Genomic DNA, 15,514 nt, shown 5'->3' with positions numbered 1-15,514 from the left:
GTGATTTAGATCAATAAGAAATTTAGAAACAATGTGTAGTAATTATTAACAAGTTTAGCATTTTAATGAGGCACATGGTTCATGGCTTAAAGGGATACCTTGTATATTCATTTGCATAGTGTGCACTTAACCAGACATCTTCATATGCTAATAAATAGGGTGTAAATGAGTTGGCCCACAGTCTGTTGAAATGTAAATATCCAGATAATGTTTAGTACTGGGGAGACAGAATAAAATGAAAAAGAAAAAGATGTTCACAAGAGGAGCACCAATGGGGAGGTCAGGTCATTTAGATTGCATCATGGGAATAGTTCATGACAATTAGCCAATAGCAAGTAAGGCCAATAAACAAGCCCACCAGGAAGGTGGGGCTAACTTGTGTTCTTGAAGCGCTCCTCTCACTCTCTCAGAATCACTGTCTTCAGTGCCTTTGTGGAGATTCTTCTCAATCCTGACTCTTCCTAGCATCTTCCTGCTCTCTCACAGCCCATCATTCTACAGGCCTTTACTTTGGTTTCCAGATAAGGTTTGAATGAGATACACATACAAGTCTTTCTTAAATTTGATCTCTAGTCCAGAGGCCTTCTCCAAAGATTTTACCTGCAGCTCTGTTCCCAGCGCAGAATCTACTTCAGCAACCTTGAAGAATTCTAAGAAGTACTCTCTAAAATCCCAGTTAGCCAACAGATAGGTTCACTACAAGAACCATGAATAACAATTATCTTTATTCCAACCAAGGAGAGGGTGATCTACGAATATTTCCAACTGGACATGAAAATTATCAAGAAAATATGCAAGATGTTACTGGCATGGGCCATCCACCTAACTCACAGAATAAGCAAGACTTTGACTACAACGTAATTCAACAAGATGATGGGCAGTGTCCACCTCAGAAGACAAACTTAATGAACCAATTCCCTCACTACTATGATGGCCCTACACAGCCTAATGCTTACTACACAATGAATTCTGGACAGCTATGGATACCACCACTAAACCAAAATCAAACACCTAACTACCTAAACCAAGTATCTCCCAATGAAGCAGCCAGTCCTGTAAGCATGAATCGGCCAACTTCCCCACAGGTCATGTCCAATACTGCTCAGGCAGGGCAAGTCAAGTACCCCATGCTCCACTACCAAAAACCTTCACCAGCTATGGCTGAAAGCTGCACGTCTATGAGTACCATATCCAGTGCTGGAAGCTGCACCAATGCAAGTACTATATCACAGGCATCCACTGGAAGCGAAGACTCAGATGTTGCGGTGAGTACTTACTAATCCAAACTCATGCACTGTTTATATATGTGTTTTTTTTCAGTCAACAACATGTTTGGAACACTTTGAGATTTATTTATTTTTGTGCTGGTAACATTTACTTTACAAATTTCTCATGTAATAGGAAATCTAAATGTTGGAGATAGTTTATGGTTTTATTGTCAAAGTATCAATGGCTATTTAGTGAAAAGTACACTTTTTTTAAAGGACATTAAAGTAGAAAGTAGTGGATATGCAAAAATGTGGTATGCTTGGTTTAATGTCTACATTTTAATCTTGTTTATAGTAAACATAATGTTGTGGTGGTTTGACAACTGAAAAATGTAGGCCAACATTTGGAAAATGGGAAAAAATATTTGGAGAACTTTTCAAGCTTGCCACTTTCATCCAATTTTTTTCACTCCACTTGTCGATTTAGTTCAACTCACTATTTAATGAACAAATGTGTCTTTTCATTCTACTTGGTGTATAGCTGTAGCAGGTATAGAACAAATGAGGTTATGGCTGTCCATTAGGATTTTATTGTGAAGCCTGTATATGGAAAACAATGGCATATTTCATATTGTCTAGTGATACTTTAACCTATTTTCTGCCAATATGAGCTCAAATCCTAGATGAGGTCTACTTTATCAATAAATAAATAGGGGGATATTGTAGTTCAAATAAGCCTTCTGCATAAACTCGACGACAATGTTGGCTCCAAGCAGAAGACTGTGACAATTGCAATCTGAGTGTACATATATCTATGCTGACCCCAAATTCCCATCTTGTAATTTGTGCTTCTGTATGGTTAATATATAATAGCACTTAAAGTATTAGTATTTAACACATTCGTATCACAAACTATGACTTTGTTTGATGTTTTCCTGGAGATCTGGACATTTGTAGCTGTTGTGCTCTACTTTCAAAATAATTTTGTTTTTATTTTCAGTACTGTTTTTTTTAACCTCAAGTTTAAAACTTACTCCTTACATTCACAGGATAACTCGAGCATGAGTGAGCTTGAAGAATTTGCCCGTGATGTTAAAAAGCAGAGATATTTGTTCGGTTTAACCCAGGAAAACGTTGGGAACGGACTAGGAGTTTTATACAGTAAGTTCAGATAAAAGAAAGATACCAAGACATTGATTTAAATAAATCTAAGAAAGATATGATTTACCGTATATACTCGAGTATAAGCCGAGTTTTTCAGCCCATTTTTTGGGCTGAAAAACCCCAACTCGGCTTATACTCGAGTCAAGGTCTGTATTATGGCAATTTGCATTGCCATAATACAGACCGGGGGAGAGGGGGGCTGGCAGAGCTGTAACTTACCTGTTCTGCAGCTCCTGTCAGCTCTCTCCTCCTCTGCGCCGTCCGTTCAGCACCTCGGTCAGCTCCCAGTGTAAATCTCGCGAGAGCCGCGGCTCTCGCGAGACTTACAGTGTGAGCTGATAGAAGGAGCTGCACGGACGGCGCAGAGGAGGAGAGAGCTGACAGGAGCTGCAGAACAGGTAAGTTACAGCTCTGCCAGCCCCCCTCTCCCCCCCACTGAACTGCCACTGGACCACCAGGGAAGGAGAGCCCCCCTCCCTGCCATGTATCAAGCAGGGAGGGGGGACGAAAAATAAATAAAAATCTAAATAAAATAAGAAATAATAAAAAAATAAAAATAATAAAACATTTTTAATAATAACAAAAAAAAGGGATATAAGGACCACTATGGGGGGGGGGGGGGTATAAGGACCACTATGGGAGGGAGGGGGTGGGTTAAGGACCACTATGGGAGGGAGGGGGTGGGTTAAGGACCACTATGGGAGGGAGGGGGGATAAGGACCACTATGGGAGGGATGGGGTGGGTTAAGGACCACTATGGGAGGGAGGGGGGTATAAGGACCACTATGGGAGGGAGGGGTGGGATAAGGACCACTATTGGAGGGAGGGGGTGGGATAAGGACCACTATGGGAGGGAGGGGGGGTATATGGACCACTATGGGAGGGAGGGGGGGATAAGGAACACTATGGGAGGGAGAAGGGGGATAAGGACCACTATGAGAGGGAGGGGGTGGGATAAGGACCACTAGGGGAGGGAAGGGGGAAGTAAGGACCACTAGGGGAGGGGGAAGTAAGGACCACTAGGGGAGGGGGAAGTAAGGACCACTAGGGGAGGGGAGGGTAAGGACCACTAGGGGAGGGGTGAGTCAGGACCACTGGGGGGGGGGGTGAAGGAACACGGGGGTGGGGAGGTAAGGACCACTAAGGGAGGAGGAGGGGAAGTCAGGACATATGGGGGGGGAGGGGGCGGCAAAAAATGTTTTGCCTACGGCAGCAAATATCCTTGCACCGGCCCTGCACACACTGCATTCACACACTGCATTCATACACACACACACTGCATTCATGCACACACACACTGCATTCATGCACACACACACTGCATTCATGCACACACGCTGCACTCATACACACACGCTGCACTCATACACACACGCTGCACTCATACACACACACATACGCACACACTGCATTCATTATACACACACTGTAAATAAATATTCAATTAATATATTTTTTTTAGGATCTAATTTTATTTAGAAATTTACCAGTAGCTGCTGCATTTCCCACCCTAGTCTTATACTCGAGTCAATAAGTTTTCCCAGTTTTTTGGGATAAAATTAGGGGCCTCGGCTTATATTCGGGTCGGCTTATACTCGAGTATATACGGTATATTGAGACAGTTTGTAAAAAAAAAAATCAACAAAGAGAAAATCTGGTATTTTAATTACAGCAAGTATAATTATCTAAAATATGTATTATTAATAATTTTTGTTTCTGTATATGAATGGATGGATTTCATATTCTATATATTTTCATTGATAAATACACTCTAAGCCTTTGAGAAAGCACAGAGAGGGTATTTAACGCAAATAAATTTGTTTTTTCAACACTTTGGTACAATGAAATGCAATATAGATGTTATCCCTGAATTTGATGGCATGTAGTAACCTTTGATTTCAATCATGAGCCCAACGTTTGGAAATATGAGTTAATGCAAGGTCAAAGATAGGAAATTCATGGAAACATGCACCGGGATACAGTTTCATTGTTCCAAAGAATCATGTTTGCATAAAATGCTCATTGTAGGCTTTTCAGGTTACAGTTGCAATGTCAGAGTGCTGTCAACATAAATATGTAAAAAGCAAAAGCCAATAACGCAATCAAACATCTTTTTTTTCATATTAATAATAATATTACCATTATTACTATCTTAATTGATTTAGTAATAAATAATAAGAGAGTTTATTTAAAGCCAGAATACCCGGACATCACATAACAGACACACCATCTACTTTGTTACAGATAAATCATTTAGCCAGACAACAATTTCACGGTTCGAGGCTGTCCAACTGTCTCTTACTAATATGCGGAAACTGAAACCAATGTTGAAGAAGTTTTATGATGAAGTTAAAACAAATCCAGCTATCCTCCAAGTAAGTAAAACACTTCCTAATTTTGAAATCATGTAAAGGGTCTTATATCCTAAAGATTTATTTACATCAAGTTGACCATGTTGTCAAAATTCAACTATTATCAGCAGTGTAATTAATGGTACTAAAACAACAATAACCACGCATCTCCCAACATTGGGAGGTATGGAATTGGGAAGCAGGTAGATTAGCCCTATGGGCATGGTCAGTGACTTGTGTCAGTGGCGATGCCCACAATGGATGAGCCTGCCTGAAAAAGGAGTGGGTTGGCCCATTGAAGTGGTGTGTCAGCGTTGTGTCAAGCACGCCAAGCTGACTGTCAGCATCTATAGCCGGAAGACCAAAGTAGGCATCCATTGAAAATCAAGATGGACTGCATCTACCATGACGGATTGACAGAATTATGGCTGTGTGGGCATTGTGGGTGATGTAGTCCACAACATCTGGAGTGCCACAGGTTGCCTTTCCTTGTAGTAGAACATGCAGAGAGTATTGCTAAAGCACATCTAATAATGCTACACAGGGACAGTCCCCTCTTCACAACTGCACTCAAAACAGGGTTATAGCAATATAGCCATGATTTTTTTTACTTATTATTCTTATTATTATTATTAATAGGACATTATTATCATCACTTAGGACATGTGTGGCATGTCAAGTAGAAACATATCATAAAGGGATACTGTAGGCACCCAGACCACTACAGCTTATTGAAGTGGTCTGGGTGCAATGACCCTTATGAACTTAGTGCTGCAATGTAAAACAGCTCTAAGCCTGCCCACAGTGACTGTCTACCAGAGAGCCCCTAGAAGGCTTCCTGTATTGAAATGGACCTTTGGTCTGGTATCTGACACTGGACATCCTCACTCTCTGCATGAGGACCTCCAGTGTCAGATTTTTCCTCCTAGGAAAGCACTGATTCAATGCTTTCCTATGTGGGAGGTCTAATGCAGAGGTCTAACGCCCGTCGCGGGCCATCAGAAGGGACGATCCAGAACCCAGCGCCGAGGGACATCGGCGCTTGGAAAAGGTGAGTAAATGAAGGGTATTCACCCAGGTGGGGGGAGGGGGGGGCGCGAGGAAGGGGAGAGGCAGAGGGAGCTACAGTGCTAGGAATGCAGCTTTGTATTCCTGGCACAATAGTATCCCTTTCATTTTGAAAAGTAGGGAATGGGTATATGGCTACAGTGAGTTTAATAAATCACTGCTGCTATATAAGTATGATAAAAGGAGGTATAGAGCCCTTTGCAGTATAATCAATGCATGGTGTACAGGTAGCTATGGTGCTTGGGGTGCTTTTTTGTAAGTGCCCATTTAACTCTGTGAAAAATATGCTCATTACAAATTGTGGATTTTTTCTTTTGAAACTTGTTAATCTACTAGAATGGAAAGAAATGTAATTCTGTGATTAACCGGGTATTCTTTGCATTTTTTTTTTTTTGCAACACACTAGGTTGTTGAAAAAGGAGAAAAGCCGAACAACTCTGTAAAAAGAAAAAAACGCACATTCATTGATGAGGCGACAAAGCAAAAGTTAGAACAGAGTTATAACCTGGTCCCTCATCCCAGTAAAACAGAAATCGAAGAAATTTCAAAAGAAAGGACGCTAGAAATTGAGGTAAGTACTGACGATAAGAAAATTTATATCAACTACACTGACATGAAAATTTACAGATATTTATTAAAGTGAGAATTCAGAGTGAATTCAAATTGAACTTCAGATTTAAAGTGACACTATAGTCACCAACTCTAGTGTCTTTAGCCTGTCCCTGCAGGCTTTCTAATGTAAACACTGCCTTGTCATACAATACACACAGACACTGCATCTACTACACACATTGAATCCATTACACAAACACACATTCTGCATCCACTCTACAAACACAGACACTGCATTCACAACACACACTGCATAACATAATGGATGTGGGTGTGTTTTGATGGGTATGACTTGAGCGGGGGGCAGCATTTCATCCTTGGACCAAGGCAGCAGACGGTCTTGGGCCGGCCCTGAGTTTACTGTTATAGTAACCATCTTGTGGCAGTCACTTTAACAATGAGTTCTAGAGATTTGACTACCAGCACACACAATTTGGGTAAACAAAGACTATAATTAAGGCCAGTTGGTCATGTCTCCAATGATGCCATCTAAACCATAGGTTTGTAAGGAGTTTTTTTTCTACTCTGCTATTTTGTCCTAACATTTCTCTGAAATCCCTTTTTCAATTTTCACAAATTTCCAGATTAATAAATAATCCTAAATGTTTTAGCTGGGACTAGAGGCAATTGTTCTCGCTCGTACAAAAGTGAATCTTTCAATGTATGAATGATTTATATTATAAATTTCCCAAATGTTTTGCTCTGCATAAATCAAACTTGGTACTTGTGTATTATGTCTGTTTAAATGTGAATAATTTGTTAATCATTTGACCACCTCATATAAGATCATTAGAATACTTCACATAAGACGAATTCCTTTATTGACCACCCATTATTTTCATTATTTATCAATAGGTTGTTAAAACATGGTTTTGCAACCGTCGCCAGAAGGATAAAAAGGAACTGAACAAACTACTGAAAGAGGCCATGGCACCTGGTAACTTTGCTCAACCTATTCCAGGTCCTAACACAGGAACCTGTGCCATGCCACCAGTGGCCGTACCGCAACCCTGCCTAATTGATATGACTGGATCAAATCGTACACCGTATATGGCAATAAACGACTACAATGGACAATTCATCCAATATGCCACGTAAAGATTGCCTCCTGGAAACCATACTTAGTACAAAATGTTATATCCATATTTCTATTTTCCTCTTCTTACAGATAAACCTCTCTTTTGAGCATTAACCCATCTTGATCACTCTTACTTCAGTTTAATGTTGTAGCCTTAACCCTACCACAAGAATTTACTCTAGACCTAGAACTCACTGGACTTCCCCTTAAGACTGTGTAATTGAACATAGATTCTACAGTTGACAATGCACTTTCCATAAATGTATATCTAAAAAGAATAAAAAAGAAAAAATAAGCTTGTTTGTCTCTTTGTTTGGACCATGACGTTTTGTGAATTTATGCAAATAAATAAATATTGTACACTTCTTTACTAGCATATACTGAGCTTCACACCAAATCTTATATTTTGTGTAGAGAGTCTATCCAGTAAAGAGTGAATTACGCTGAATGTACAAAAAAGCAAAATGATAAAGTGGCACAGTGCAAAATAAATATTTTCAACACTAAAAAATAATCATATAAGTGTCATAAGAACAATATATTCTGTTCAGCAACCATTCAAATCGTAGCAAAAGATACACTAAAATAATATAAAACTGGTTCTCGTAAAATATCTGCCAAATTACAAAAGATGTACCAATGTACCAAAGTGATATACATATACCTTATCAAATGTTATAACAACCAATCTTAAAGTGGTATAATTGAAGATTATATTAGCTTTAGTGTACTAATAATCTTAATTTTTGTAATGACAGGAGGCTTCATATTTGCATATCTTTCTTTACTGAAAACTCCAGCAGCATAGAAACAGTAACAACCAATCAGAGAAAAGATATGCTGCCCATAAAAGGGCCTGTCTATGGCATCACTTCCTCTTTCTTTGAGGCGAAAAATAAATAACAGTCAAAACATAACCAAATCAAATTAACAATTCAACAACATATTAGGAAAATAAACTTTGGTAGGTCCATGGTGTGACGGTGTGGAAGACGAGTCTTCGTCCCGCAGACGAGATGTTCATGCTGAAAGAAAAAGAAAAAGGTGAAAGGTTTCTGGCGTGGCAATATGTCCGCATATCATAAACATTAAGGACCTGAATACTAATGGATATTAAGATGCGTAATCTACAGCTAAACCTAAGACTTCAAAAGCATAACGTGTGAGAACATAAAAAACCACAACCTAGTTTAAGGAAATCTGATAAGTTATATAATCTATACATGATAACAAACAACATACCTAATATGAAAAAACATATACAAACAAGAGCCTGCATGCTTACCTGAGCACTAAGACATAATCCTGTATAACCCGAGATAACCTGGGGGGGATTCTATAGGGCGGGAAATATTCGCCTCCTGTCATTACTAAAATTAAGATTATTAGTACACTAAAGCTAATATAATCTTCAATTTTACCACATGACAGGAGGCTTCATATTTGCATTTTTAAAGCTTAGGCCTAACTAGTGTGAAGGAAGCATGCGAAGATTGGCGGAAATAAAAGGTCCGAAACATACTTTCCCGAGACCAGTCTGCACAACGCATAATGTCGGCTAGGGAGGCGCCTGCCAAGAACGCTTGGGAACGCTTGGGATGCTGCCGCCCCTCTGACCGAATGCGCTCCAAAGCTAGACTCGATTCCTGCCAACTGCAGTAACCAGCGAACCCATCTGGCCAGGGTCGTCGCCGACACTGGGCCGTGAGGTCTTACGTAAGAAATCAGCAGCTGGCCCATCGTGGAGTGCCGAAGGGTGGCTGTGATTTCCGTATATCTCATAAGTGTCCTGACGACGCATAGTTTTGAGTCTGCTTCAAAATATGGATAAGACACCGAGGACAAATCTGACTTAGTCCGTCTTGCAATGGAAAAAGTGATTCCCTCTGGAGTGAGAGAGAAACCGTCCACGTCAAAAGCCCTAATGTCTGACACCCGTCTGAACGAGACGAGGCATAACAAAAGGGCCAACTTGGCCGAAAGTTGTTTCAGCGACAGGCCAGCATTGTCCGTCCAGCCCCGAAGGAAGTCCAGCACCCCGTTCACTCGCCAGAGATTGGAGTATTTGGGTGCTGGGGGTCTCGTAAGCTTAGCACCCCGCAATAGACGACATACCAGAGGGTCTTGACCCACTGGTCTGCCTTGTATTGGGACGTGTGCCGCCAAAATAGCGGATCTGACTACGTTAAGGGATCGATACGATTGCCCCGCCGAGAACAGATGAGAGAGGTAATTGAGAATCAGAGGGACAGAGGCAGTAAAGGGATCGGAATCCCTTTCCATACACCAATCACTCCAGGCTGACCAAGCGGATATGTAACATGTCCTGGTGCCAGGAGCCCATGAGTACCATAGGAGGTCTTTAGCAGATTGTGATAGGCCGTGGACCGACCAGGAGCCCCTGAAATCGTCCAGGCGACCAGTTCCAGTTGTCCTTCCAGGACGAGGGGGTGGGGTTCCCCTCGAGGTCCCGACAGGAGAAGTGGGAAGGTCGGGAGTCGGATGGGATGGTCTCATCTCCAGGAGGTCCAGAAACCACGGTTGGCTCTGCCACAGGGGAGTTATGAGCAAGAGCGAAATTCTGTGGGTGCGGATGTATCGTAATGTCCGTGGGATCATTGAAAATGGTGGGAAAGCTTGAGGGGGCCAGTCCTGAAGAAAGGCGTCCGCCGCTTTGCCCGTCGGATCCGGGAGCCAACTGTAGTATCTTGGTAGTTGGTGGTTGGTTCTTGAGGCGAACAGATCTATTGTTAGCGGACCCAACCTCAGTCGAAGCGTCTGGAATATCTCCCTGTTGAGTTTCCAGTCACTGGTGTCTCTCCAGTGGCGGGAGAACCAGTCCGCCGTCAGGTTGGAGATTCCTGGGAGGTATTCCGCCTATAGCGTGATGTTCCTCCGTAGGCAGAAACTGTAGATGTTCTTCATGGCTTCCATCAAGTCTTTCGATCTTGCTCCGCCCAGGCAGTTGATGTATTGTACTGCCGAGATGTTGTCCATGCGGAGCAGAATACAGCAATTCGACTTGTCCTTGGCCAGGCTGCGGATGGCGAAGGATCCCGCGATCAATTCCAGGCAGTTGATGTGGAGGTTGGTCTCCTCCTCTTGCCATGGGCCTCCCGTGGAGGCGTCCGAGCAATGAGCGCCCCATCCCACAGGCTGGCGTCCGATTCCACGATGAAATCTGGGGAAGGTCCGAAGATCGCCTTGCCGTTCCAGGCCTGTATATGTAGTAACCCCCATCGCAGTTCCGCCCGCACCTCCGCAGAGAGCGGGATCCAGTGGTCGTAAGAGTGTCCGGCGCGCAGGTATCCTGCCTTCAGTCGTTGCATGGCCCTGTAGTGTAAGGGGCCTGGGAATATCGCCTGAATGGATGAGGAAAGGAGCCCCAAGATTCGAGCGAGCATCCTGAGTGGTATGTTGTCCATCCTCAGGACCCCTCTGATTTCTTTCCTTATCGAGGCTATCGTTTTCGAGGGGAGGTGTAGAACGCATTCCTTCGAATCGATGTCGAAACCCAGGAATTGAACCGACTGGGAGGGAGAAAGAGACGATTTCTGTCTGTTCACCATGAATCCCAGGGATTCTAGTAAGTGAACGACATATTTCGTCTGTGATCGCAGCCTGGATGCGGATTCGCAAAAGATCAGCAAATCGTCCAAGTATACGAGACACCGTATGCCCCTCGTTCGGATGTGAGTCATCACTGGTCTCAGTAGCTTCGTGAAGCACCACGGAGCTGAGCTGAGGCCGAAAGGCAGACATGTAAATTGGCATATACGTCCTCTCCATTGGAAGCTGAGGAATCGTCGGCAGATACGCATCTTTGAGGTCCAGACGCGTAAACCAATCGTTCTTGACGAGAAGGTCTTGTAGAAGATGGATTCCTTCCATCTTGAAGTGTCTGTAGATTACGAACGAGTTCAACTGCCGGAGATTGATAACTGGCCTGTACTCGCCCGTCTTCTTCTTGACCAAGAAGATGTTGCTTAGAAAACCTCCCCCGTCCGGTGCGTATTGTATCGCGCCTTTCTCGAAGAGAGCGTGGATCTCTTCGTCCACTAGGCGGCTTTGTCCTGCGCGCAATGTGGATCGGAGGAGGGGGAGCGTTTTGAATGGGTCCTGCGGAGAAGTCTATGACGAATCCACGATCTGTCTGGAGGACCCAGGCATCTGTGGTAATCTGTTCCCAGTTCTGTAAGAAAAAAGATAGGTTGCCTGCAATAAATTTTGGTGCATTTGTGTATGTAGGTGGACTCACCATTGGGGAAGCGGCCGTGACCACGGCCTCTGAAACCTCTGGTTCTCCCCGTTCCTTCGAAACGATGAGAGTCTTTGCGTTGTAGACGGGAAGAAATTCGGGGCTTGTGGAAACGATCTGGAACCTGAGGCCCAAAATCGGCTGGTAGCACGGTTCCGCTGTCAACCAGCCCTTCCAAAAACACCTCTTGTGGATGGGGTGTGGAACACCTGCTTGAGAGAGGTTTGAGCCTTGTTCAAGGTAGTGAATAGGTTCACATGTCTTTTAAGTTCCACGATGAAGGCATCGCCAAATAACAGGCCTTTGGGCTTTCGGTCCGAATTCTTTAGCCCCGAGGTCCAGGAGCTTGCTGTCAATACATATTAGAGCCGATCTGCGTCTTTCGACGCAGAGTGCAGCGTTAGCGTTGCCCAGTAGACACACAGCATGTTGAGCCCATTCGCGCATGACATGAGGGTCCAGTGGAGAGTCTTGGCTGAGGCTTAAGTCTGCGAAGTATAACATTTTGGCTATGGGGCCGAGCAAGTCCAGCACTTTGTCCTGTGCCGCTTTCATGCCCTTTTCCACCCCTTTGCGCGGGTCTCTGCCTGTGCGTGACATGAAGACCACCATAGTGTCATCAAAATAGGGCGTCAGCGCCACTTTGTCAGGGATCAGTGGTCTGGGGCATTCAGCCCTGAGGCGTGCCCGCACCTCCCTTTCCAGCGGTTTGCGCAGCCAGTAGTGAATGAATTTCGCCAGGTGATCTGGCAGCATCCATTCTGAGGACCTTGGGTGCCGGATGGTGCGTGGGTCGAACAATGGCGTCCCCTGGTCATCCAGGAAGACCCCGTCTTCGGACTGACCGGTGTGGCGGTCATCGTCGAGTTCCTTGCCTCGGTTGCCGAGGAAGGTCTCTTTGACATATTTCGATGAGGTTGGGAGGTCTTGCCACTCCTCGTCATCTGAGGGTGAGCCGTCCCCGTGCCACTCGTCCACAACATCTAATGGAACGTAGGCCTCGTCCTCGTCCGAGGACTGAGGCGGGAAAAGCGCGGGTTGTCGGTCCGCGTTCGTAACTCGCTTGACGGGCAACTTGCCCCTAGTCTTGGTGGAGGGGGGACTCGAGGCCGTCCTTTGCCTCTTGGCCTTAGACATCTCTGAGCCCGAAGCGTCCATGCGCTCTGGGGGATTTGTGTCTTCCTGGTTTTGGGGTAGAGCCCGCAAGAGGGCCTTCTCCACCGAAGCCGCCACGGCGGCATTGATCATGGCTTGGAAGTCCTGGGTGCTTTGGGTATCTTCCATGATCTGGGGTGTATTCTGACCTGTTGGTGAAAACAAGGTTCAGTGGAAAAATCGTGGAGGAGAGTCACATACAGTTATAGATTGACTCTTGAATATATATATATATATATATATATAGAAGGCTGTATATGCACGTAATTAGTGAAATCAGGGCTGTATGGGTATCTCCCAGCTGAAAATACAGGCCCTTGTGCATATCATCGGGGTTCACCCCGGGTGGTGTGCCGTGGCAATCAGAGGACACCCACATCAATTGAAATGGGCCGTCAGCGCCCTTGCATGCATATCTGGGGGGTCACCCCAGGTGGTCTGCCATGAAAAAATACCCAGAGGACACCCACATAAATTTTGCACCTTTGGGTACAGGAATGTAATATAACCCTGTGCAGGGTAGTCAGTATAATATTCCCTTTGAAGGGTATAGCAGTATCTGATCCCCTGTGGGGTAAATAACGTTGCATCTGTCCCTGCAGGGACCAGAGAGGCAGTATGTCAGTTAAGATATGTATGTCATATATAGTACAGCCTTCATAACCAAAAACGCAATTGTGCATGCTTTGATTATCTTGTCAAGTAAAATAACCTTGTTGGTTAGGGGAACAGGTGATATTCCGATGTCCTGAGACTGAGAAGAGGGGGGTCCCTGAGGTTAATCCCCCAACTCCGTTGCGGCGATCGGGTGATTCCTGAACCGCCGAGTGTAAGGAGAGGCGGCTGTCGTGGGTCTCGCGAGCCGCGAGATCCAAAATGACCGCCGGCCGCATGAGTGAGTGAGAGCTACCCGCCCGCGGCTGCGAGCGGGAAGAGAAAAAAGGGCGGCAAACAGAACAAATTCTAACCCCGGCTACCCTCCTGGCTACCCGTCCCCACCCAGCCCCCTGTGTCTAGTAAGGGCAGGTTCGCGCGGCAAACGCGGCACGGACAGCCGTGATGCCCGCGGACTGCCCGACCGCAAAAGCAAAGTAACAGAGGCACAAAAACAAACAAGGGCAACTGAGTAAGTGAAGACAGTGGGGAGAAAGGTATACGTAGACAGGGAGTGAATAAGAAAAACAGTAATAATACAATAATAAGAATAAGAAAACAGTAATAATACAATAATAAGACAATATAGGTACATAAACCAGAGAGGTAAAATTACTCTGACCTGTTGATGGCTGGAGCAGCAAAGAAAGAGGAAGTGATGTCATAGACAGGCCCTTTTATGGGCAGCATATCTTTTCTCTGATTGGTTGTTACTGTTTCTATGCTGCTGGAGTTTTCAGTAAAGAAAGATATGCAAATATGAAGCCTCCTGTCATGTGGTAAAATTCATGAAAATAGATACTAAAGTAGAATGTGTGGTCACAACAATCTTATAAAAGATACACAAACCTGTTTAAAAAACAGCATTTACTGAATGTTCAATCACTTTGCACAATAAGGGATAAGATGGTGGTCTTGATCTTAGTTGCCCTATTGCTGCAGAGTGCGTAGATTATGGGTGCTAGGGGGTCCAGTGTGTTTTGCCCCTCAGGGTATATATGTATGACTGCGTCAATGTGCTTGTGTGTGTGCGTGCATGTGCGTGCATGCTTCCATGACTGGGGAGGGGGGGTGGAATCTTGGTCCCATGCAGCACAATGTCTTGGGCAGACTCTGTGGTAAAAGGTAAAAAATGTCTAATGAGACAGAGAGCGTTTTTTTTTTCTAAACCCCTACACACTTATTAACCCTTAATAGGGAACACATAGGGTGTACAGCAGCACAGTAATATGGATGTGTAATACAAAAGCAAATACAAATATACAAAAATAACTCCCACTACTTCTGGTCTAGGGGGAGACCACGTTTTTGTAAAACTCCTCATTTACACTTTGTCTTAAAACTATAGACTTATGGCACCTTAATCACTATAATGAACAGTAAGTAGTGTGTGAGGTTCACCCGGGTCGCACCCGGTTCGCCCTGGCAGCTTCTCCTGAATGCAATGGGTGCAAGGCCGCTCCGTGTAGTCTGCCAGCTCCTCGATCTCCGGCAACTCACAGCATTGCCACGGGTTACCACTGGAGCTTGCAAGATCTCTCCTCCATGGTCTGCAGCTCTGCACCTGGCAGAGCTGCAGAACGGAGAGGCTGGCAGACTACAGCACACTGTATCACCAGGGAGGAGGAGACTAGCCTCCCCACACACTACCATCTCCCACTGACACCTCACCCACACACTATCACCCCTCACTTTCACCTTGCCCACACACTACCACCCTCATCACCATTGCCCCTCACACTGTCACCACATCCCACACTGTCACCATACAAAATACTTTCACTACCTCCCACACTGTCACAATCCTCCCACACTATCACCACCTCCCACACTGTCACCATTTTCAACAAGGTCAGCATCCAAAACACTGTCACCATCCCCCCACATTGTCACCATCCCCACACTGTCACCATTCCCGCACACTGTCACCAACCACCCACACTGTCACCAACTCCCACACTGTGAC

General features: G+C 44.6%; 1 protein-coding gene across 1 annotated transcript; it reads left to right on the top strand.

Moving 5' to 3' along the window:
- The first annotated feature begins 707 nt into the window (after nt 1-707).
- LOC134609463 (POU domain, class 5, transcription factor 1.2-like) lies at nt 708-7,501 on the top strand. The gene is made up of 5 exons (XM_063453137.1): nt 708-1,265; nt 2,258-2,369; nt 4,617-4,747; nt 6,198-6,362; nt 7,259-7,501. Exons 1-5 carry the CDS (start codon nt 708-710, stop codon nt 7,499-7,501), a joined length of 1,209 nt encoding a protein of 402 aa, XP_063309207.1.
- Nucleotides 7,502-15,514: the final 8,013 nt, after the last annotated feature.

The sequence above is a fragment of the Pelobates fuscus genome, chromosome 4, assembly GCF_036172605.1.
Source record: "Pelobates fuscus isolate aPelFus1 chromosome 4, aPelFus1.pri, whole genome shotgun sequence".
NCBI lineage: Eukaryota > Metazoa > Chordata > Amphibia > Anura > Pelobatidae > Pelobates > Pelobates fuscus.
The sequence above is the reverse complement of the archived record's forward strand: the minus strand, read 5'-3'. Positions and strand labels throughout refer to the sequence as shown.